At 48.8% G+C, this 24748-nt stretch overlaps 1 protein-coding gene across 1 annotated transcript in view; it reads left to right on the top strand.

Moving 5' to 3' along the window:
- The window catches only part of INO80 (INO80 complex ATPase subunit), a 66296-nt gene that overhangs the window by 37331 nt on the left and 4217 nt on the right, over positions 1–24748 (top strand). Inside the window, exons 22-34 of the mRNA XM_075615372.1 lie at positions 135–202; positions 972–1065; positions 1798–1972; positions 6197–6450; positions 8614–8743; positions 9320–9569; positions 16273–16400; positions 18169–18263; positions 20629–20701; positions 20912–21070; positions 21357–21459; positions 22015–22103; positions 24366–24521. Coding sequence (XP_075471487.1) covers positions 135–202; positions 972–1065; positions 1798–1972; positions 6197–6450; positions 8614–8743; positions 9320–9569; positions 16273–16400; positions 18169–18263; positions 20629–20701; positions 20912–21070; positions 21357–21459; positions 22015–22103; positions 24366–24521 — 1774 coding nt within the window. The remainder of the gene's footprint in view (positions 1–134; positions 203–971; positions 1066–1797; positions 1973–6196; positions 6451–8613; positions 8744–9319; positions 9570–16272; positions 16401–18168; positions 18264–20628; positions 20702–20911; positions 21071–21356; positions 21460–22014; positions 22104–24365; positions 24522–24748) is intronic.

Here is a 24748-nt window from a genome sequence, read left to right as displayed (position 1 = left end):
CATCTGTTTACATGGATTGGCAAAACCGCTGCAGGATATAGTATTGCGATAGTCTGCAGATTGTAATTCATTCTGCCCCCTCAGAGTGCTGATTCTCCATGTGTCTGCATGTGCTGTGTTTCTGTTCTGTGCAGGTGGCTTCGGGTTCTGCTTTCACCCTTCGCACCAGACCACATCCAGCAATCTCTGTTCCATAGGAATGGTAAGTTCTTGTGTGTTAACATTTTGAATGTATCAGATCTGTTTTGCAGAAATGTTCTTTATCCCTAGACCGGGGGCATTATCCCAATGAGCGTGCACGGCCCCTTCTAATATTGCTTTATACATTATTACTTATGAGCATTCAACAGGATAACTGCCATTTTCAATGGTAATAAGTTTTATGCTTTCATATGATTTGAAATGTTTGTCTTGTACTGAAGGGTTCTCTGGAGAACCGGCATTGTGTACAATACATGCTTTAATCCGTTAATAGGCAGCAGTTGCATCTGTGTCAGTTCCACCTGCTTTCTAGTTTATATGAACCTACATTTTGTTGTAAATGTTGTCAAAGATACACACCCCATTGTCGTGTCATACAGTGGCTAGAATGAAGACGAGGATTCTGGGTAGTGATATTCAAATGAGCGCCCAGTGGGCATGTTATTTAGCATCCTATCCACTGTATTACATGGAACTGCTTCATTACTCGCCTTGTACAGCTCAGCCTGGGACCAGGAAGTGCAGAATCACGCGACCCGCCCAGAGACAGCTGTTTTATGCTTCTGGAGTCTTTTGTCTGAGTTTGGATTCTGTATTGTGAAGGTGGCAGTGGTTACAACCCAGATACAATCTGGTTATGGGGAGTAAAGAAGGGATATAGACTCCTGGAAATATTTTGAAATGTTTTGAGGAACTGGCCAAAGGGAAAAGCTTGCGTTTGCTGCGGTAAAATGCACCAATCCTCCCGTCTCTTGTCTCCTAATCCCCAGAGTCAGACCGGGGAAGCTGCTTCTCTTTCCTTCGCTTCATCAACACCTCTCCCGCTGAGCTCGCCAACCTCATGTTTCAGGGGCACTTGGCCAGGTGAGAGCAAACTAACCTTATAAAGCGTTCAAGGTGCAATCTTGCTCGAACAGCCAGAAAACCGTCCCTTTGTAAGCAATTTAACAATCAAATTGGCTTCCATAAACAAAACCGTGCTAAAAGCAAAGATGTGACTGCATGTTTCTCTGGAAATTAATGACAACTTGCATTTATTATTGGCCTCCGAATGGGGGAGTGTTTGTCAGGCAAGTGATCAATAAAAGGCTTAAAGATCAGGGGCAGCCCACTCCAGTCCTCGGGGGCCACACACAGGTCCAGGTTTTCAGGATATCCCTGCTTCAGCGCAGGTAGTGGTTTAAAACTGAGCCACCTGTGCTGAAGCCGCGATATCCGGAAAACCTGACCTGTTGGTGGCCGTTGATTAGAGTTGCCAAGCCCTGCAATAGATTGGGGGAGGTTTCCTATGCCAATTCTTGTTGAACAGAGACCCCAAGTGAGCAGAGTCTTGGGAGCTGCCAGAGGGTGAAAACCCCCTTCCCCCCCCCCCCCCCAAGTCTACGCTCACCCTGTTCACAAACTATATATTTAAAAATAGATTTTAAATTACTTCTTGATGCCACTCACTCAGGTCCAAACCCATGAACCTGTTACTGGCGTTGGTACACGTTGGCGCTAGTAGGGGATTGCTGCGTGACCAGCCACATATGGGTCAGAATCATGTGTTCCATTTCAAGTGCAATTAATCAGCGTGTCTGCTGTGGTCTGTTTCAGATGGTTAGCTCTTTTCCTGTCTCTGAAAGCCTCCTACAGGCTCCATCACATGCGTTCCTGGGCAGAGAGGGAGGAAGCTGGCACCACGCCTCCGTATCTCACCAACAAGGATTTAATCCTGTGGGTGGACTTCACACTCTCTTTCCCCAACCTCCACAGCAGTCCTGTCCTGCAGGTAAGCTTCGCCTGGCAGAGGGCAACTGGTCTGTCTCTGCTAATAAATGCAGCACTATATAAGGTATACTCCATTCCAACCCCCTACCAACGTACAGCACATGGCTGGGGCCTGCAAAGGATGTGCTGTCCTAATGGGAGAGCAGAAGTGTGTTTGTATGCTGTGTTTGTGGTTCCACTTTGCATGGGGTCCAGTATTTCCCTTTCCAGGCTCTGAGACGCTGCAGCAATTTCTCTATAAACGTCACCATAGGAATAATACGGGGAAGGGATGTTAAACCTTCCTGAATGTCTCGCAAATCCCTACATACGTACATTTTAGGCTAACGCGCCATGTTTTGGAAAGCAGAAGGGGGTGGTGTAGGTGGTGTGGGGTTTGGCCACCAACAGGTCAGATTAAGGATATCGCTACTTTCAGCATTAAGTCACCTGTGCTGAAGCAGGGACATCCTGAAAACGTGACCTGTTGGTGGCCCTTGAGGACTGGAGTAGCATAGCTGGTTAATAGGTTACCCTTCCATTACCTCTTTCGTGGCTGACCTCCCGGGAAGTGTTCGCATGCCCCCTCTGTAATATTAGAGGGGGAGCCCGCAAGCTGCAGGAGGTGGGACCTGTAACTTCCTGCTGGGTTAGGTGAAGCATGTCCTCTCCTCCTCGCTTCTCTGCGGTGACCTCTGCCACAGCTAATGCCATCTTATCCAGGCTTTCTCTGGGTAACCTGATCCTCCCAGCCCTGGGGAGAGGAGACTGGGCTGTTGGGCCGCGATGCCTGTTTCAGTCCTGAATAATGGATGCGTCCCATGTGACTGAATATTAAGGTGACCTGCTCTCGGCATTCCAGGGTGGCGCGGAAAGGAAAAACTACCTGCAAAATGGTCTATTCTCCCTCTTTTCTCCCCCCCCCCCCCCCCCCCCCCCCCAAAAAAAGTGCTTCTCTTTTCATCAGCAAATAGAAAGATCCCACTTGTGAGCACACTCACATGTCTCAGACAGGTCTGCAACCCTGCCCTTCCCCATTATCCCAGCATGCAGTGCTTCCACTGCAGCCAGGGATTCTGGGTAATAACAGGCAAATGAGCACACTGTCACCTTTTCTCTAGTATCTTTTGCTCAAAATTATCACCATAATGTAACGTTTTTTATTTATAATAACATTTATATAGCGTCCTTATCCAGGGCTCTGTACATTATTTTGCACAGACACAATCTGTGTGTGTGGTGTGTGTGTAGTCATGTGAAAAAGAAAGTACACCCTCTTTGAATTCTATGGTTTTACATATCAGGACATAATAACAATCTGTTCCTTAGTAGGTCTTAAAATTAGGTAAATACAACTTCAGATGAACAACACATGACATATTACACTGTCATGATTTAGTTAACAAAAATAAAGTCAAAATGGAGAAGCCATGTGTGAAAAACTAAGTACACCTTATGATTCAATAGCTTGTAGGACCACCTTTAGCAGAAATAACTTGAAGTAATCGTTTTTTGTATGACTTTATCAGTCTCTCACATCGTTGTGGAGGAATTTTTGCCCACTCTTCTTTACAACATTGCTTCAGTTCATTGAGGTTTGTGGGCATTTGTTTATGCACAGATCTCTTAAGGTCCAGCCACAGCATTTCAATCGGGTTGAGGTCTGAACTTTGACTGGGCCATTGCAACACCTTGATTCTTTTCTTTTTCAGCCATTCTGTTGTAGATTTGCTGGTGTGCTTGGGATCATTGTCCTGTTGCATGACCCAATTTCGGCCAAGCTTTAGCTGTCGGACAGATGGCCTCACATTTGACTCTAGAATACTTTGCTATACAGAGGAGTTCATGGTTGACTCAGTGACTGCAAGGTTCCCAGGTCCTGTGGCTGCAAAACAAGCCCAAATCATCACCCCTCCACCACCGTGCTTGACAGTTGGTATGAGGTGTTTGTGCAGATATGCTGTGTTTGGTTTTCGCCAAACGTGGCACTGTGCATTATAGCCAAACATCTCCACTTTGGTCCCGTCTGTCCAAAGGACATTGTTCCAGAAGTCTTGTGGTTTGTTCAGATGCAACTTTGCAAACCTAAGCCGTGCTGCCATGTTCTTTTTAGAGAGAAGAGGCTTTCTCCTGGCAACCCTTCCAAACAAACCATACTTGTTCAGTCTTTTTCTAATTGTACTGTCATGAGCTTTAACATTTAACATGCTATCTGAGGCCTGTAGAGTCTGAGATGTAACTCTTGGGTTTTTTTTGCAATTTCTCTGAGCATTGCACAGTCTGACCTTGGGGTGAATTTGCTGGGATGTCCACTCTTGGGAAGATTGGCAACTGTCTTGAATGTTTTCCACTTTTGAATAATCTTTCTCACTGTAGAATGATGGACTTTAAATTGTTTGGAAATGGCCATATATCCCTTCCCAGATTGATGGGCTGCAACAATTGCTTCTCTAAGGTCATTGCTGATGTCTTTCCTCCCTGGCATTGCGTTAACACACACCTGAATGCTCCAGACCAGAAAACTGCTAAAACTTCGGCTTTTATAGAGGTGGTCACACTTGCTGAGGATCAATTAATCAAGGGCATTTGATTAGCAGCACCTGTCTGCTACTTAGCATCTTCATTCCTATGGAAGCAGTAAGGGGGTACTTAGTTTTTCACACATGGCTTCTCCATTTTGGCTTTATTTTTGTTAAATAAATCATGACACGCTGTAATATGTCATGTAGTGTTGTTTATCTGAGGTTGTATACCTAAGTTTTAGACCTGCTAAGGAACAGATGATTGTTATTATGTGCTGATATGTAAAACCATGGAATTCAAAGAGGGTGTACTTCCTTTTTCACTTGACTGTGTATGTGTGTGTGTGTGTGTGTGTATGTGTATATTTATATTTTAAAGCACAAGCCTAGAACTATCAGACGGTAAATTATCCTTGTTTTGGTCATTGTTTTTAACAATCTTATGGGTCGTATTAAAATGGCCGTCCCCACTTTTTTGTGTGCATTTGATCTGTGGCTCCCTGACCTCTATGGACACCCTCTTCCCATAATAATATAAAAATACTTTCTTCACCGGGCAATAATGTAACCTCTATCTTTGCAGCCGGGGGGGGTGGGGGGGTAGGGGGACGGATTGTACACAAGGGATGCCATGATATATGGAGGGAGACGGGGGAATAAATAAAAAATGCCTGTACTGATGCTTTCAATTTATCATAGAGCAGACTAAGTGTGTTAGATCGCAGAGCTGTTAAAGGCAGTGCCACTTATCCTCAATGTCCTGGCACCAAAGGATAAGGCAGGGGTGCTCAAATCCCGTCATCAACCTCCCCCAACAGGACAGGTTTTCAGGATGCTTCAGCACAGGTGGCTTGGTCTTTGACAGAGCCTCTGATTGAACCACCTGTGCTGAAGCAGGGATATCCTGAAAACCTGGGGTGGGGAGGGCTTGAGGATGGGAGATGAGCTCCCCTGGCTTAAGGGACAATTAGATGTTTAATTCTTGCTCCTTCTTAACCACATATTATTGTTAGTTGTTTTTTTTTAGACTTAATTGTTCAGGGGTGGGAAAACGAGTCCTGTTTTGTATTGTTATCCTTGAAGTTCCTCCCGGGAACGGGTTGGATATGCTATTACATAGGCGGTGCTATTACATAGGCGGTGCTATTACATAGGCGGTGCTATTACATAGGCGGTGCTATTACATAGGCGGTGCTATTACATAGGCGGTGCTATTACATAGGCGGTGCTATTACATAGGCGGTGCTATTACATAGGCGGTGCTATTACATAGGCGGTGCTATTACATAGGCGGTGCTATTACATAGCGGTGCTATTACATAGGCGGTGCTATTACATAGAGGCGGTGTGCCATGCAAACCACAGTCTGGAAGCACAAGGATGAAGACCAATAACTTCTTTATATACAATGATTTATTGGGATCGAGGCTGAATTTAATATGACAGGAGCGGCCAACTCCAGTCATCAAGGGCCACCAACAGGTCAGGTTTTTAGGATATTCCTGCTTCAGCACAGGTGGCTCAATCAGAGGCTCAGTCGACGACTGCACCACCTGTGCTGAAGCAGCGATATCCTGAAAACCTGATCCATTGGTAGCTCTTGAGGAGTGGAGTTGGCCGCCCTTGTTACACGCACTTGGCTCTGTGTGTGTTATATGGTATATCAGCTTTGAAGGAGTTTTATTTTTCTTTGCTAAATACTGTCTCTTCCCCCATCCTTACAGAACTTGGTGTTTAGCAGCCATTGTCGGCCGGTCTCCGGGTTTGCCGACTACGTATTACACCGGAGAAAATCTCTACCCAGGGTACGGCATTGCCAAATAACCGAGCTGCCCTCCTTCGTGTGCGTTGGTACAACCCCGGGTAAGCAAAAACCGCCGGCTGATTTGTCACCGCCTAAATGCACAAATGTATTACTGCCGCAGCTAAACCGAGGGGTCAGTCTTACTGTCAAATGTTCAGGAGAAGGAGTGGCTCAGTGTGTTTGAAGCAGGGGAACCTGGTTCAATTCTCGGAGTCGGCTCCTTGTGACCTTGGGCAAGTCACTTTATCTCCCTGTGCCTCAGGCAGCAAAAACATAGATTGTGAGCTCCACGGAGCAGGGACTTGTGCCTGCAAAATGTCTCTGTAACACGCTGCGTAAAAATAGCAGCGCTATACAAGAACATGCTATTATTTATTATTATTATAATAACACCGTTGAGACTGAGAGCATCACCCACCAGCAGAGGGCGTAACGTGGTGCCTGAGCCTGGGGTCAGTCTCCAAATGACCATGACAAGGACATGAAGTTGCTTTTATTCCTTGTATATCACAGGAAGGTATTATGCAGGGAGCTGCCTTTCACTGGCCCAGACAAAGAACTAGTTAATTCACCGGCAAATTAAGAGGGCAAATTGTTTAATACCAGATTATGAATGGGCTGGGGTTTTATCTGTGCTGTCTTTGGCTTTAAGGCAACCCTAGAAAAATTTGGAATAAAACAAAGCTTCCAGATGTGACCTGTTGTAGCGACATTGAATTACAATGACATTTATATAGAATTACAACAGATGACACACGCACACACTCGCTGGCATGTGGCTGGCACACACCTTGTGTTGACTTAGTTTATAGCACAATCAAACGCAGAGGCTTGGGACTGATAGCGAGAGGTAATTGTGCTCATACAAATAGCAGCGGCACGCAGCTGTTATCATATCAGGTGCAGGAGCTGAGCCTGCTCACATGATGCCCATTAACGCTCTCCATCTTTATCCCTCCCTCCCTGCCTGCCTTTTATTCTAGCTTCACCAGAGGGGCCAGCAATGTATTGAAGGGGTTTAGTGCCCATTCATTAAAGGGCCAATCCGTCCGAGGGCTGAGTGAGTGCAGTGCCAGTGCAGCCATGGAGACGGAACTGAGCAGACCGTGAGGGGACTGGGTTAGGGACGTCCTTGTAGCTCAGGGGTTGCCAACTTCTGTCCTGAAGGGCCACCAACAGATCAGTTTTTCAGGATATCCCTGCTTCAGCACAGGTGGCTCAGCCGTTGACTGAGCTACTGATTGAGCCAGCTGTGCTGAAGCAGGGATATCCTGTAAACCTGACCTGTGGATGGCCCTTCAGGACTCTAGTTGGCCACCTCTCTCGTAGCTGGAGATCAGAGCTTAGAAATGAGGGATACAGAAGCATGAGGAGAAGAGTATCATCTTGTAGTTTATACAAAGTGTGCGCTGTTAATTAGTAATCGTGGCCTGTAAATCAGTAATCGTGGCCTGTAAATCCTAGTTATCGTGGCATTTGCTTGATTAAAGCAGACGTCCCACCTGGAGAGGGAGGGACAGAGAGAGGACTGGGCGACCTCCAGCGCAAGGTTAAAATTAAATCTGGGTTCTCTTGCGATTGTGGCTTTAATATCCACTCCCATTATCTCCCAGCATGCTTTGCTGCCTTTATAAGCCCCTGTGATTGGCAGAAAAGTCGGGGAAGCAGCGAGACGGGTTAAATGCCGCGCGCCGGCTAACGCTCCATACAGGATCCTATGGGGAGGTCTGCCGAGCAGGTCAAGGTGTATCCTCTGGCATATACCGTCCTGACATTCACCCGTGTAATGGAGCGTGACGCAGACATCGGAGACGGTGTCGCTGAGATCCATGTCCTGCCTGGAAGCTCTTTGGGAAGGATTAGCATGAAGGCCGCTGTGTAAACACGACTCGCAAATGGTGTGTGCTGGAGCGATCAGCCAGTACAGGACAGGGCAACAGTCTCTCCAGGGTCTCTCCCAGTTCTCATATTGAGAACGAGACCAGAAATTGTTAATGATCATTGCAGGCTTCTAATCAGCATTAAGTGTGTGGGGAGGATGTATATTTTACTTTAGCTGCTGTTCTCATCAAATGTTTTATTTTTCTATATTTCGTTTTCATACTGGGACACCTGCTGAGGTTTGGGGGTGTAAGCAGAGTTGACAGTTTGGTTTTATGGCCTTCCTGGAATAACATTTGAGAGGAGCCTGGCGAGGGGAGATAACAGGGGCGCTGCTACCTCCTATCACAAAAGGCAGCTCCGGCTGCCAGGATCTTGGCCTTATCTGTCGTTTAAACAGCCGTTGGGACGCACAGATTTTGTTCCGGGCACTTTCTGCACCTTCCTTCCCTGAAGGGTTCGGCAGGTGGACTTGTTCCAGGACATCCGCGGAGCTGGGAAAGCTTGGGTTCCAGAGCCCAGCGCCGGCCAGCAGCATGGAGCCGCTTCTGATGCTGGCGGAGGGAAGGCATTGATAAGGCCAAGTGTAGCCTGTGAATAACGACCAAGTCCTCTGCCTGCAAATCGCAACACGGATGTGCTTTATTAAGCAGTTCGGCAGCTTTGCCACCAGTAACAATTTCTCTAGCCTGAAAGTGGAGTACTTCCTTAGGATGAAAGTATACTAATGGTAGTGACGTGTGTAACCTGTTGGGTGCCCTAAGGCAGGGGCACACAAACTTTCCCCGCTGCGCCCCCCTTTCTACACTGCCCCCTGCTCATGTCCCCCTCCTTACCATGTGTCCGGTGTCAAATGACGCCGCAGAGTCGTGACATGCTGTCATGGCAACGCGGCGTCATTTGACACTGCGACGCCAGAGACAAGGTAAGGGGAGTTACAGGGTCCACACGTGATCCCCCAACATTTAATTGCCTTGGGGAAGAGCGTGGGGCCTCAGTATCCACCGCGCCCCCCAGTTTGCGCACACCTGCCCTACGGCATAGTCCCTACGTCGGGGGTGGGCCACTCCAGTCCTGTAACTGCAATTCTGTTTGGTCCCATGCAGACGGTAACCCCGGCTGCAGAGTTTCCGGCAGTTCAGTAGCAGCGGTGACATGAACGCCCCCTGTTTGTCCTCTTCCCCAGGTTACTGCTGCGCCGTTGGACACGTACTGCAATGACCGCAGCGCAGAATCCGAGCGCCGGGCACTGAGACTCGGGGGCAGCTGTGAAGCCAGGCAGTGTGTGATGTTCGGGGCGCCTGAACTCTCTGCCGACTGGCCCAAGAGGCACTTCCAGTTCTTCCCTGCCGGCGCCGGAGGGTTGGTGGCCACTAGACCTCACCATGGCTGGTCCTTCGTCCGGATACCAGGTGCGTAGTGGAATAAAAGCTGCAGTCCTTACCAGTGCCGAAACGAGCCAGGGATGGTTCAGGGGTTAAGTGCAAGTGGTGCATTAAGCGTAGAGGTAAAAATCCCACATCTCCTTGGGCCATGTTTACTAAGTGGGGATAAGCTGTATGGCACGTTTGTGATTTGGGCTGGTGAATGTTCTGTACAGCACTGCGCACATGGTCAACGCTGTTGAAGGGTTATGTATTAGAAATTGGGAAGTACGTTGTCATATTTGGGTCTTCCTGTGCCAGGGGAGGTGTGTGCCCCGGCTGGAGGCAAGGAGCGCTGTTTGTTTTGCTTTACAGTTCCCTTCCCAAAAAAACTTTGAAAGCCTCAAAAAATTCCCCTTTTCTTTTGCAAATGAGGTGTTTTATTTTTGTTGCCGGTTAGATTAGTTTTAAGGAAGCAAAGGAGTTTGTGAAATTGTTTTACAAAAGGTGGTTTCTTGGCTGCATACCTTTAACCCCGTGCGTGCTGAGAGCCATGTTGCTATACACTGCACCGCGGTCCCTCCCACCCTCAGGTTACCGAGCTGTAAATGGGTCACCCTGAAGGACACCACCACCGAGAGGGGTGACCCAGAACCCCCCCGGGAGAGGGGAGGAAGGTGCAGACAAGGATCTGGGATATTTGGAAATGGGAAATGCAGAACTGCTGATGTATTAAGGTGCTGGGAAGCTGCACTTTGTACCCGAGAGCTGATTTCATGCAGTGTGTCCACACAGGGATCTCTTCCCTGGAATAACCATTGGTAAATACACTTTCATGAATATACCATCAGTGTCGCATGTCTACGTTTGCGATACCTTTTTAATACGCCAACGTATGTTTTAGCGGGATTATACTTTCTGAAACCTCTCAGGTCTGTTCTCGTTCTCGGGCTTTCTTCATGTACAGGTGACAGTGAGGTCTGGACACTCGCTGCATTTCGCTCCATTCAAAGATCATAGCTTAGCGCAAATCTACACCTTAATAGGGCTACTAGAAATCGGCACTATGTTTGCTGTAGATTTGCCCTGACCATTTCTACAAATGTCTAAAATCTAAATGTTGCACAGCAAATGTTCCTGCTACGCCCTATAAGTATGTTTTCTAATAAGGCATCAAATAATCTCTTTGGGGAATGATTATTTAATGCAGCGGTGCGCAAACTGTGGGGCGCGACCCCCAGGGGGGGCGCGACACTGCCGACGGGGGGCGCGGGGTTTACAGAGGCCCCGCGCGCTTCCCGAAGGCACTTAAATTAAGTGCCGGGGGAGCTGCAGGGCCTCTGTAAACCTAACTTACCGTGGCTCCGGCGGCTTCCTCCCTGCGTCGCCATGGCAACGCGGCGACAAAATGACGCTGCGAGGTCATGTGACGTCACGTTGCTATGGCAACGTGACGTCATTACGCCGGAGCGCGGGTAAGTTGGGGTTGGGGGGGGGGGCGCGGGAGTGAGGGGACAGCCGGCAGGGGGGCGCAGGGAAAAAAGTTTGCGCCCCCCTGATTTAATGGCTACAACACTGCTGTGTCCATCAGAGGGCAAAGAGTGCATTATCTTCTCCCCGTTGTGTGCTGCCCGCTTCATCCGATGTGTATAAAATGGATGTAATTGATGGTTTTGTTGGCTCCTTGAGTTACAAGGTTCGCTCCCTATTGCCAGCGAGGAATAGTCACACCGCGGTCACTGTGGGAATCTCTCGAGCCCCTTCCTGTTCTTTTGAGAGGAACATGGCCCTGGTTTAAATGGCAGGAAGCGGCCGACTTGTTAGAGCAAATGTTAGCGGCTGCTGATTGTGAGAGCCAGACAAGGCCCTTTATGTGACCCTATTGTGTTCCTTATAATGTAAGGGGGGGGGGGGGGTACTTTCTAAAGACTCTGTGAGGTTATCTGTCTTACAGCAGAACGCGGCTGCTCTTGGCTTTCTTTGCATTTCCAGGTCGTGGCTTCACTTTTCTTTTTTTTTTTAAACTTTGGTAAGCCCCACATTACAAAGCAAACACTCATTTTACACACCTTACTGTAACGCCGTCATTGTGACATAAAGGAACTCTGACCCGTTTGTGCCCAGGAGTGCGTTGCTTGTAACCGGTTCCTAGAAAAAAGGAAGATTACATAAGTGAAAAAAGGAATGGGTTTTGTTTAGCATACTACAGGGGCGGGCAACTCCAGTCCTCAAGGGCCACCAACAGGTTAGGTTTTAAGGATATCCCTGCTTCAGCGCAGGTGGTGCAGTCAAAGATTGAGCCGCCTGTGCTGAAGCAGGGATATCCTGAAAACCTGACCTGTTGGTGGCTCTTGAGTACTGGAGTTGCCCGCCCCTGGCTTAAGTGTAAATGTTTTGTGTGAAGTGTCCTGAGGATATCGCTAACCTAGGCTGTGGGGGAACCCCCATTCTGTCCCGCACTGCCAGGCAGTCTTATGATCTTAGTGGTGTGTGTGTGTTCACTTCTGCATTACAATCTGCCAGCCGGTTCCCTTTCCGCCCAGACTTTGCACGTCCTGATCGCACAGTAGGATTTTCTTGTGAAACTTTTTCCCCCCCCCCCATCACTTTCCAATAATTTTTGCTGGAAATGGACTTGTAATCCTTTCCTCGTCACTGCAAACTTGGAATTTCTGCTGCATTCAGGCAGGGTAATCCCCGTACGGACCCCATGCGTTGTATATTCTGGGACATAGGACTACAGCGCTTCCCTTAGCCATTGGCTTTATACATCATTACATAGTAGATGAGGTTGATGCGACATCTGTCCAAGTTGAACCTATGCTAAATTTAGACCGATGCTTATCATATATTTGTATTTCCAGTATATTGATCCAGAGGAAGGCAAACAAAAAACCCCAGTGACACATTATCCAATGCTGTCTCACAAGGGGGGGACTAAATTCCTTCCTGATTCCAAATAACGGCAGTCAGATAACTCCCTGGAGCCACATCCTTCCCATGTGTTTCTGACATTCAGTGTTGAAAATGACAGATTGTGTTGCCTCACTAATGTGCACCCATGCTTTATTGCGTGTACTTTACATGTTGTGGAGCTCACAACCTATCGGCACACTTGTGAAAATATCAATTATCCCGCACGTGTGAAAGCTGCCTGGAATGTCCTCGGGCTTGTCTAAGTGGGGAAATACGTTTTTGAACAGGGCCCTCTTTAAAAGCCTTTGTGTTTGCCTTTCCCATGTAACAAGAGGAGGATCCAGCCTAGGGAAATCTATTCAGTGGGTTGTTGATGCAGGAATAGTGCCATTTTATTCTGTCACTTTCGTCCCCATCTCTCTGTCACGGCCCCTGTGCCACATTCTGTGTCTCTCCTGTCACCCAGACCGCCCCTTGTAAGTATTCTGGATGGGGGAACCCCAGCCTTGTGCGACCTTTTAACCCTGCGTGTGACGGCTCGCACTTGCCAGGCACTAGTGCAGCGTGAGAATTTTTCACGAGCGGCGCGTTCCAAGCTGCACGTATAACTCCTGTAACCTTCGCTAGTACCGGGGAGGTCGCACAGAGAGGGCCAGCCTTAAATCTTCTCTGAAATGTGTTTGGGAAAACAAATCCTCAGATAGGAAGAGGCCAGGGAAGTGTTTCCGGCAACATGTTTTTTAAACCGTGGGCTTATTTCCTGTTGTGACAGCGTTTCCGGTTCCCAGCTCGAATCCCACAGCGCAAATGCTCTGCATGCAGTTTTCACCTTGACCGCTAGTGGGAGCTCCTGTATATGGGATAAGGCTGGAGAGGGCGTTAATTCCGTGCCTCGCTGCTTCCTTATCCTTTTCGCTGCCAGAGGCAGTCCCTTCTAGTAGCGAAAGGGTTAACCCTCCCTGCGCTGCAGCTTCCAACAGACTTGAAACGGTTAAAGCCGCCTTGGCATGGTAAGCAGAATCTGAAATGAAATCTCCACCTGTATTCATAAAGCACGAGCCCAAAACCCCAAATAAAATGGCTGCTAATGGGCACACGAGCAAGCAATGAGGGGCTTAGTTGGACTTCAAAGGATCTCGCCTGAGAATCCCAGAATAAGATGGTTTCAGTATTAAGACTCTTTGTAGTCTGCATAGCAAACAGCTCTGTTCTGCCAGCTGGATTAGAGCATGTGACGTAAGCCGCTGGAGTCACCATGTGATCACTGTAGTGCTGGCTTTGGGCCTGTTTAACTGAAAAAAATCTAAATACAAATCAAAAAACAACAGAGGAAAAAAAAATCATAGGGTTAGTAATCCGGTATGAGGTGCGTTACCTGGAGCGCACTTTCAACGTAGTCACTTATACTTTAATCCCGCAGGCAAAACCTCCAGGGAATCCACATAAAGTGGCTAGGGAGCTAGAAAGTAGGGTGACCATACGTCCCGGATTCCCATGGAACATCCCGGTCTCCTGACGATCTTTTCTCAGTCACTCAAATGTCACTGTGTGTGTGTGTGTGTGTGTGTGTGTGTGTTTTGGTCAAAGTGAGTATTTACCTGCTCCCTGCAGCAGCACGGACAGTACACACAAAAAGTGTGCGTCACGTGCACGAGCGTTCGCACAGGCGCGCGTCCCCACTATATTACGGGGCTTAGCTGTGAAAATAGACACTGCATGTTTTGTGATCGGTCAGAGTAAACATTTTAAATATATTGGTTAACTAATTACCGGTAGCTATATGTAATGCACGGCACTGCGAGTGCCGCGTCTGAGAACCCTGTGTTCTGGGCGTGGCCGGTGGGCGCAGGAATCAACCATACAAGTAATATTAGACAATATAATGAAAAGATTTATTAATATAAACCAAACCATTTTGCTACACGTGAGCGTTTGTGTTCTGTTGGGAAACTGAAATAAATTAACAGTACAGCATAAATGAGGATGCGATTAGATAAATACCATAGAACATTTATTTTTAAGTGATTTAAGTTTGTATTATACATTTTTTTAAATTGTGTTCCAGTTTCTCCTTTTTAAAATCTGTGATCCACTCATCTGCATGTCATTACCCAGAATCCTCGTTTGCAGCGTACCCACTGCACGATGTGACAATGTGGTGAATGATGCAGGTTTGGGGACCTGTGGACGGCATACAGATACAACACGTATGGCTATCTCCCCCCCCCCCCATGCTTTTGAAGCTGTTCCCAGCCCACCGTAGCTGTGATATAAAATTTCTACTTACTATAAACAAGTACAATAAATGCTGCTTTGGCTGGCGTCACCGTACACAGCCTATTCGTGTGTGTGCAATGAAAACAGAACCTAGCTATGCAGCCGGGGTGTTCAGCAGAGGTTAACCCTTTCACCCTTCTACAAGTTTCCCATTTCCTTGTATGTTTCTGTAAATATTGTTCACTACTGTGAGTTTAAATAATAATTTTATTTCATATAGTACTTTTCTCCCAATGGGACTCAAAGCGCTTCACAATTACAGAATAGTGCGCGGTACGCAGCACATAGGAATGTTAGACACCGTCCCTGCCCCGCAGAGCTTACAATCTATGTTGTTGGTGCCTGAGGCACAGGGAGATAAAGTGACTTGCCTAAGGTCACAAGGAGCTGACACCGCGAATTGAAGCGCGTTCCCCTGCTTCAAACTCATTGTCCTCAGTCAGTGCCTTTCCTCACTGAGCTGGTCCTTGTTGACCCATGCTCAGTAACTTGGCCCCCATCACCGCACAACAGGAGCTGGGAATCGCTGCCTCATCCATTCCTCATTTCCTTTATATGACCCTAACAAACTGAGCCCCAAATCGTATGTACATGATTAGAACTGTCCGTCCTCCAGAGGTGAACCACACTATCTCAGCCCCGGGGACCCCCACAGTTCCCAAAGTTACTGCTATTCTTGTTTTTAAAAGGGGATTTAAATTGCCATCCAATAGGAAGCCACAACCGATGTGGCAGCTTTCTGTTGGCCCTGAGATTTGGCGGCCATTTTGTTTCCCTGGAGGGAGATGTAAACCCAGTAACCATCTCTGGAACTGGGCTGAAAATAGGTGTGGCTCGGAGGGATCACTGGTCGCCCCTTCCCCCTCCCCCCCCCCCCATCCTGTAAATAAAAGGGGAACTAAAACAAAGAATAGGGGAAATTTATTAATCCTGGGGTGGCCAACTCCAGTCCTCAAGGGCCACCAATAGGCCAGGTTTTCAGGATAACCCTGCTTCAGCACAGAGCTCAATCAGTGGCTCTGTCTTCATCTGCACCACTTGTGCCGAAGTAGGGATATCCTTAAAACGTGGCCTGTTGGTGGCCCTTGAGGACTGGAGCTGCCCACCCCTGGATTAATCAGGTTTGTAGTGGTAATGAGAAGAAATGCACGATTACAAATAAAAGGAACTTCTTCATCTGTGATCAATCTTCCATATTTTCACATGGGTTTTGTGACGTCGTTTCATACTTTATACTGTGATTCTATCCTTTCTTTTTTCCGTGGCCCCTCTGAAGCGAAGACGTCAAGACTGTCAAAAGTACAAATTCAGATAAATATTTGTCTTTCTTTTTTTTTTGGGTGGCGATTTAGTAATATTGACAATATTTAAAAGGTCTCAGTAAGAACCCGGGCAGAAAAATACTGCTGCTTTCATCTGGATCTTTTTCCCTGAATGAATCTGTGGTGGTATTTTCCCTGCTCCTGTCTTTATTAGAGACCCCCAGGGATATATCTCTTTGCTCACTTTGTTCCTACGTAGAACGGCGTCTCTAACGGTTTCCCATCCACCTTTGCAGACAAGGAGAGTTTGATCACGGACAGTGGGAAGCTTTATGCCCTCGATTTACTGCTGACCCGCCTGAAATCCCAGGGACACAGAGTTCTCATCTACTCACAAATGACCCGCATGATCGACTTGTTGGAGGTAACTGTACTGCATGTGTGCAAGGATTCGGGAGTCCGTGTGTGTGCGAGTTCTGGCGTGTATACTACCGGCAGAATAGAAATAAGACTGCTCGGTATCCAGGTCCGTGTACATCGTCGGCACTCTATCAGAAAAGTGTCGTCATTCTTCAATTTCTGTCTCTCCCTGATCTTAAATGTCACTGCGGAAAACTCCCAATGTGTTATCTTGTTATGAACCTGGTAAGAAAAGCGGCACCCCTGGTGAATTTGGCATGTTGGTTTCAGACTTCATTTGCTAAAAATTAAGGGTTCTCAACACAATTCTTCAATACCCCCAACAGGTCAAGTATTGGGGATATCCCTGCTTCAGCACAGGTGGTGCAGTCTTCCACTGAGCCACTGATTGAGCCACCTGTGCTGAAGCTGGGATATCCCTAATACCTCGTCTGTTGGTGGCCCCTGAGGACTGGAGTTGAGAGCCCCTGTGCTAAGTGATTAAGCATCTTCTAGTATGCCACAGATGTTTGAGCGTTGTATGCCTGAGTGCTTTCATTGTGTTGCTACTATAATATATGTTGCTCAGCATGTTTAATACCCTTTGTGCGCTGTTGGACGTAATCGGATCTTCCTTTTCCCAGGGGTGTTTTCGATGCCGTTGCAGGATTAGCAGGCTGCTTCTCTTTCTAAGAACACGGCCTCATGTGCTGGAAGTGACCCTGTTATGTCTAGCGTTGAGCGAATGGAGTTGAAAGCCTGTTGTTCATGTACAAGTGTGGATTCATTGCAGTTTGCGATACTTTTTAATGAACCAGCGTGTGTCACCTATGGTTGATGAAGAGACTTCTGAGATTCTTGGAAGCTCTGTACACAACAATTTTATTTAGGAAAAACTCTGTTTTGTCTGCAACCTGCAGAGTGCTACTCCATAAGGCCCTTCCATGCTGGCAGAGACCTTGCGGTATATAAGGCCCTTCCATGCTGGCAGAGACCTTGCGGAATATAAGGCCCTTCCATGCTGGCAGAGACCTTGCGGTATATAAGACCCTTCCATGCTGGCAGAGACCTTGCGGTATATAAGGCCCTTCCATGCTGGCAGAGACTTTGCGGTATATAAGGCCCTTCCATGCTGGCAGAGACCTTGCGGTATATAAGGCCCTTCCATGCTGGCAGAGACCTTGCGGTATATAAGACCCTTCCATGCTGGCAGAGACCTTGCGGTATATAAGGCCCTTCCATGCTGGCAGAGACCTTGCGGTATATAAGGCCCTTCCATGCTGGCAGAGACCTTGCTGTACATAAGACCCTTCCATGCTGGCAGAGACCTTGCGGTATATAAGGCCCTTCCATGCTGGCAGAGACCTTGCGGTATATAAGGCCCTTCCATGCTGGCAGAGACCTTGCAGCCCCATTTTAAGTGAATGGGCCAAAAAAGGGGATCCATTTAGTAAGCATTGCTACTTAAGGCACGTCAATGCCAGGCGATACCTCATAGCTTGTTCACATAAATATGATGTAAAGGGCCATATTTTCTAAGTCATGCTGGGAGGTCTGTTATGGTGTAACGCCGCTTAGTAAAAGTGGCCCACACAGTTTAGCGAGGAAAGCCTGCTGTAACATTTGTTATATTTGGGGAAACTTCATATGTGCCCATCTAGAAATAAGCCTGTCACATTACAAAGCTTCGTGTTCCCGCGATCGGTGTGGACGGCTGCATTAAAACCATGACCTTTAAATCCCCATTGCTACCAAAGTGTTAACGAAGAGCCCTCTCTGTGTCTCCTGCACAGGAATATATGGTATACAGAAAGCACACGTATATACGCCTGGACGGGTCATCCAAAATTTCTGAGAGGCGAGACATGGTCGCTGATTTCCAGAGCAGGTAAATAAACGTCTGTGTCTCTGTGTGTGTCTGTGTCTCTGTGTGTCTGTGTCTCTGTGTGTCTGTGTCTCTATGTGTGTCTGTGTCTCTATGTGTGTCTGTGTCTCTGTGTGTGTCTGTGTCTCTGTGTGTGTCTGTGTCTCTGTGTGTGTCTGTGTCTCTGTCTGTGTCTCTGTGTCTCTGTGTCTCTGTGTGTGTGTGTGCGTCTCTGTGTGTCTGTCTCTGTGTGTGTGTCTCAAGACCGTCTTACAAGGGAACCTTCCCCTGTGGTATGAGGAAAGTCTTTGACCGGTTTATCCCGCCCGTGCTCACGCATCCATGTGAAACTAAAGCCTTAAATGCAAAGATCATTCAGAAGCTTCAGACAACTCAAAGTATGGAGAGATGCATGCTGGGTATTACCCAGAGAGACGGGGAAAAGAATGAATGGGTTCGAAACCAGAAAAGTCTGTGACATTACACGGGGAAATAAATTATGTCAGTGGGCTGGACACATCGCAAGAAGAAATGACCATCATTGGACAAAGTTGGTGCTTGATTGGATCCCAAGGGAGATGAAAAGACTGGTAGATCATTGGGGGGGCGGGGGGGAGATATGTTAGTATATTCTGCACTTGGATCACACTATTGTTTGCTCTTTGTTTGTGCTGGTAAAATGGAAGATGGACACTAACATGGCTGCTTCCTATTTTACTGTGAGAGTCAGGTTTTGGTGGTAGCCATATTGCTTTCACAAGAGACAAACGCCCCATACAAAGCTTACTATCTTGGTAAATGGGTGGGGAGGTGGGAGGGAGATCTCAGCAAAGGCGGGCCTGTATCTGCCATTCGAGGTGTCTCTCTGGCGGGCCTGTATCTGCCATACGAGGTGTCTCTCTGGCGGGCCTGTATCTGCCATACGAGGTGTCTCTCTGGCGGGCCTGTATCTGCCATACGAGGTGTCTCTCTGGCGGGCCTGTATCTGCCATACGAGGTGTCTCTCTGGCGGGCCTGTATCTGCCATACGAGGTGTGTCTCTGGCGGGCCTGTATCTGCCATACGAGGTGTGTCTCTGGCGGATCTGTATCTGCCGTACGAGGTGTGTCTCTGGCGGATCTGTATCTGCCGTACGAGGTGTGTCTCTGGCGGGCCCGTATCTGTGCCGTGCGAGGTGTGTCTCTGACGGGCCTGTATCTGCCGTACGAGGTGTGTCTCTGGCGGGCCTGTATCTGCCATACGAGGTGTGTCTCTGGCGGATCTGTATCTGCCGTACGAGGTGTGTCTCTGGCGGATCTGTATCTGCCATACGAGGTGTCTCTGGCGGATCTGTATCTGCCGTACGAGGTGTCTCTGGCGGGCCTGTATCTGTGCCGTGCGAGGTGTGTCTCTGACGGGCCTGTATCTGCCGTACGAGGTGTGTCTCTGGCGGGCCTGTATCTGCCATACGAGGTGTGTCTCTGGCGGATCTGTATCTGCCGTACGAGGTGTGTCTCTGGCGGATCTGTATCTGCCGTACGAGGTGTGTCTCTGGCGGGCCCGTATCTGTGCCGTGCGAGGTGTGTCTCTGGCGGGCCTGTATCTGTCGTACGAGGTTTCTCTGACGGGCCTGTATCTGCCGTACGAGGTGTGTCTCTGACGGGCCTGTATTTGCCGTACGAGGTGTCTCTGACGGCCTGTATCTGCCATATGAGGTGTCTCTGGCGGGCCTGTATCTGCTGTACGAGGTGTCTCTGGCGGGCCTGTATCTGCCGTACGAGGTGTGTCTCTGGCGGGCCTGTATCTGCCGTACGAGGTGTCTGACGGGCCTGTATCTGCCGTACAAAGTGTCTCTGGCGGGCCTGTATCTGCCGTTCGAGGTATCTCTCTGGCGAGCCTGTATCTGTGCCGTGCGAGGTGTCTCTGGCGGGCCTGTATCTGTGTCCCGTTCGAGGGATCTCTCTGGCAGGCCTGTACCTGTGCCGCACGTGGTCTCTCTCTGGCGGGCCTGTAAGTGTGCCGTGCGAGGTGCCTCTGGCGAGCCTGTACCGCGCGTGGTCTCTCTCTGGCAGGCCTGTATCTGTGCCGTACGAGGTGTCTCTCTGGCGGCCTGTATCTGTGCCATGTGAAGTGTCTCTGGCGGGCCTGTATCTGTGCCGTACGAGGTGTGTCTCTGGCGGGCCTGTATCTGTGCCGTACGAGGTGTGTCTCTGGCGGGCCTGTATCTGTGCCGTACGAGGTGTGTCTCTGACGGGCCTGTATCTGTGCCGTACGAGGTGTGTCTCTGACGGGCCTGTATCTGTGGCGTACGAGGTGTATATCTAATATTCCACTGGATCTTGTGGAATGGTTCTCTGTGCACAGCTTGCTCTGTTACTAAGTGGGTTTCTGTTTTCGCTATTTCCTGTAGGACGGACATCTTCGTGTTCCTGCTCAGCACAAGGGCCGGCGGCCTGGGCATTAACCTCACTGCTGCTGATACAGTAAGTGTAGCTTCCACAAAACCTGATATAAAAGTGCAAGCCTATATGAATGAAAATAAATGTTTATTTGCAGTCCTGGGTATGACTGTGCAGTTACAAAAAGGTGAAATCTTTTTCTAATTCAGGCTTCAATGACCCTAATTGTGTTTACAAAGAATAGGCTATATTCTTAATGGAATTTCTTTCTTTCTTCTTTTTTTTTTTCTTCAGGTGATTTTCTACGACAGCGACTGGAATCCGACTGTGGACCAGCAAGCCATGGACCGCGCTCACCGCCTGGGTCAGACTAAGCAGGTCACAGTATACAGACTCATTTGTAAAGGCACGATCGAGGAACGCATCCTACAGAGAGCCAAGGAGAAGAGCGAGGTGAGGAATGGAGACAAGGGACACCCCTGCCTAGGACCACACTGGCCTAAGGACAGTGACATGTTTTATTGGTTCGCTGTTACCAATTTACACCTTGAAATAAATAAGACAAGCATAAGGATTTATTTAAAAAAACAATGACTATTAACAGTTTCATGGTAACCAAAGGTCTCGTCCTTCGAATTGTATCATGTAACTCCTTGTGGCTTCTTTGTGTCAGTCCTAAACGGTCTAGATTGTATCTGCAACAAATAGCGCTAAATGAGGATTACCCCTTTATTTTCAGATCCAACGGGTGGTGATCTCCGGCGGAAACTTTAAACCGGACACTCTGAAACCCAAAGAGGTGGTCAGCCTGCTGTTAGACGATGAGGAGCTTGAGAAGAAATGTACGTGCTATCCGCTTATATCTAAAGCTGATGGTAACCATACACGCGCAAATACCGCACCTCCCCCTCCCCTGCGCGGGCACCTCCCCCCGCGCAGGCCCCTCCCCCGCGCGGGCCCCTCTTAACTCCCCGCTCATTCATGTAATGCTGCGTAACAGCAAGTGATCCAGTTTTATTAACCATTTATTGCTTATGAATTTAAGCACGATGCACAAATCTATTTAACATCATTCACACGGTCATATCAAGTTATCTATAGTGGCCAGACCATGAAAAGCCACGGCATGGGTGTAGTGTAAAGTTCCAGCCGCTGTGTAGCTCCTGGGCACATGTACGTTTTGTAGGCTGCGGTAAGTTTTAGGATCATGGATAACGATGTGTATAGAGCTTTCCAAACCTCCCAGGTCTCCTTTAAAATGACACTGCGGTTTTGAAAGCTCCGTAGCCTAAAAGGCATCACCACCTCCGAATGTAGACCGTCTCGCATGTAAAGTCGCGCGGGCTGTGCTGCTGCAGAGCATGGACCACCTCATCACTCATCTCTCGCCTCCCCAGTGCGTCAGCGCCAGGACGAAAAGCGGCATCAGGAGGAGACGAACCGAGTGAAGGAACGCAAGCGGAAGAGGGACAAATACGCAGAGAAGGTATATACTCCATGCTTTGTGTAGGCTGCAGATTTCCGTAAAATCCAGAAGTTTGGGGAATTGTCTGATTATACATTTTGTTTATATTCTACCCCTAAACATCAAATAATCAAACCGCACCACTTAAGTTATTGACCCTTTTGCAGCCAGCGAGGCCGGTAACATTGCAGACCTTCGATAGCGGGCGGTATACAACGCACTCGCACAGGGTGCCTTCATTGTAGGTGACTGGAACCCAGAGAAGCTTAACAACTTGAAGGGCAATAAGGCTGTTTTGCTGAATGCTGTCACATGATGGCACTTGATCACTGGTTATTAAAAGTGCTTTACAAGGGCTGTCCCGCCAAGCGCCAACGCAAACACCCGGCCAACGCAAACGCCCTCATCAGTGTAAATGACTTCCTTAGAAATGAGATTCACACTCTTATTTGCTTAGTGTGTAAATTTGAGTCCAGTTTTATTTTCTTCGGAGCTGTTAACGTTATCTGTAAGTACTATTCTTCCCCAGTGTGGCTTTAATTGTGCAGCTTTCACTAGCTAAACACAACCTCACAAGAGGAAACATCTGGATCAGCAATTTACTAAGTCTTTGTTTTTTTCTTTTCATTTGACACCTATAAGTATTTTTCAATAATTGTGTGAGTTACTTTGCAACCACCGGGGGGAGCCGAGACGTGGGAGGGGTGATATTTCCTCTGGCTGTTCCCTTCTGTGTGTTCAACAAGAGTTTGCACAGGCAGAGACACCTCTCTCCCTAACCTTTTATATACAACCTCTCCCCATTTAGTGACCCTGTAAAAAATAAAGTAAATCGTGCTTAACCACTGAAGTGCAAGATGGTCTACAGCAGCGGTGCGCAAAGTGGGGGGCGCGACCCCCAGGGGGGGTGGGGGGGGCGGGGTTTACAGAGGCCCCGTGCGCTTCCCGATGGCATTTAAATTAAGTGCCGGGGGAGCTGCAGGGCCTCTGTAAACCTACTTACCTTGATTCAGCCGGCATCTGGAGACGCATCGCCATGGCAACGCGGCATCAAATGCCGCCGCAGGGTCATGACGTCACGTTGGCAACGTGACGAAGTCGGGAATCAAGGTGAGGAGGAGGGAGGGGGGCGCAGGGAAAAAAGTTTGCGTCCCCCTGGTCTATAGTACCAAAGTCAAACAATTTAGTCACAGTGCAGGTCTCCTCTAAGGCTAAGGCCCCGCTCCCTCAGTCAGCGCGCCCGCTCTGCAGACAGGTGGGGCGCTGACAGACACAGACCGCGATATGTGGTCTGTAGGGAGTGGGAGCCGGAGCGGGAGGTGGGCGGGAGGGGGCGTGGCTTGAGCGGAGGGACCCGCTACTCCCCCCCCCTCCCTCCACGGGCTCGAGCTGCAGGAGGGAGCTGCTGCGGGCTGCTGTAAGGTAAGCAGCTCCCTCCCCCTTCTGACACAAAAAAAACCACACACACACACACACTACCTTGAGTAGGAAGCTGCCTGATGACAGCTCCCGCCCCCGCCGCTGATTGGCTCATCAGCGCACCACGTGACGCGTCACCGCTCGGGATCACAATTTTCTTGAATCCCCTGCCAGCTGACGCGTCACAGCGCGTAGTACCCGTCAGCGAGGGGGGACTGGGACCGGCTAGGGAGGATTCCCCTGCTGGTGGGGAACGCTCGCGCCGCCGTCCGCGCCGCCGAGCGCAGCGGGTCCCAGCCCTAAGACAGATGTACAAAGTAGAGCTCTACTCACATGTTCATAATGGCATTTTCCATTTAATGTGACAGCCAAGAACATCTGCTGAAAGCTCCATACGGGACCTGAAACGTTGTCTGTCCTCTGTTCTTGGCTGTCACATTAAATGGAGAATTGCATGATGAACGGATGCATAGAGCTTTACTGTGTACCTCTGTCCCAGAGGAGACCTCACTGAGAACAATGTGTTTGTCTGTGTTGTGTTGGCTGCACATGCCGGATTCTCCTCGCCTGAAACCGTTTCCCCGCACTTTGGAATTGCAGTACCAAAGTGCCACGGCCCTTCTGGCAAGTTGCAATCGTGGCCACTACGTCGCCGCGGTGACTTGAAGGGAATGCCGCCTGTAGGCCAGCTGTCGGGAACGTACGTTTAGAGCAGTGCTTTGGGTTTGAAGCTTCCGAGCTGAACGTTCCCCCTTTTAGGCTGTATAATAACGATCTGTAAGTCGGCGTGGCGTGACCAGTTGCGCGTAGTGGCGCTGACCGCGGTTCGAGTTAATGTCCCCCCCCCCCCCCCCACCTTTGCAGAAGAAGAAGGACGACGAGCTGGACGGCAAGAGGAAGAAGGAAGGAGTCAACCTGGTGATCCCATTCCTGCCCTCGGCTGACAACTCCAACCTGTCTGCTGATGGGGACGACTCGTTTATCAGCGTGGACTCCGCCATGCCAAGTCCCTTCAGCGAGGTGAGGGCTGAGCAGCCGCACAGTGTCCCGCTAACGCAGAGCGTCCCAAACCTCTTGCACTCTGCCCTCCCTCCCCCAAAAGCTATCGTTGTGCTTAGCTCAGGGGTGGCCAACTCCAGTCCTCGGGGGCCACCAACAGGTCAGGTTAAGGATATCCCTGCTTCAGCACTGGTCAAAGACTGAGCTACTGATTGAACCACCTGTGCTGAAGCAGGGATATCCTGAAA

Source organism: Ascaphus truei, chromosome 9 (assembly GCF_040206685.1).
Source record: "Ascaphus truei isolate aAscTru1 chromosome 9, aAscTru1.hap1, whole genome shotgun sequence".
Classification (NCBI taxonomy): domain Eukaryota; kingdom Metazoa; phylum Chordata; class Amphibia; order Anura; family Ascaphidae; genus Ascaphus; species Ascaphus truei.
Note: the sequence above shows the minus strand (reverse complement) of the source record. Positions and strands in the feature narration are given on the sequence as shown.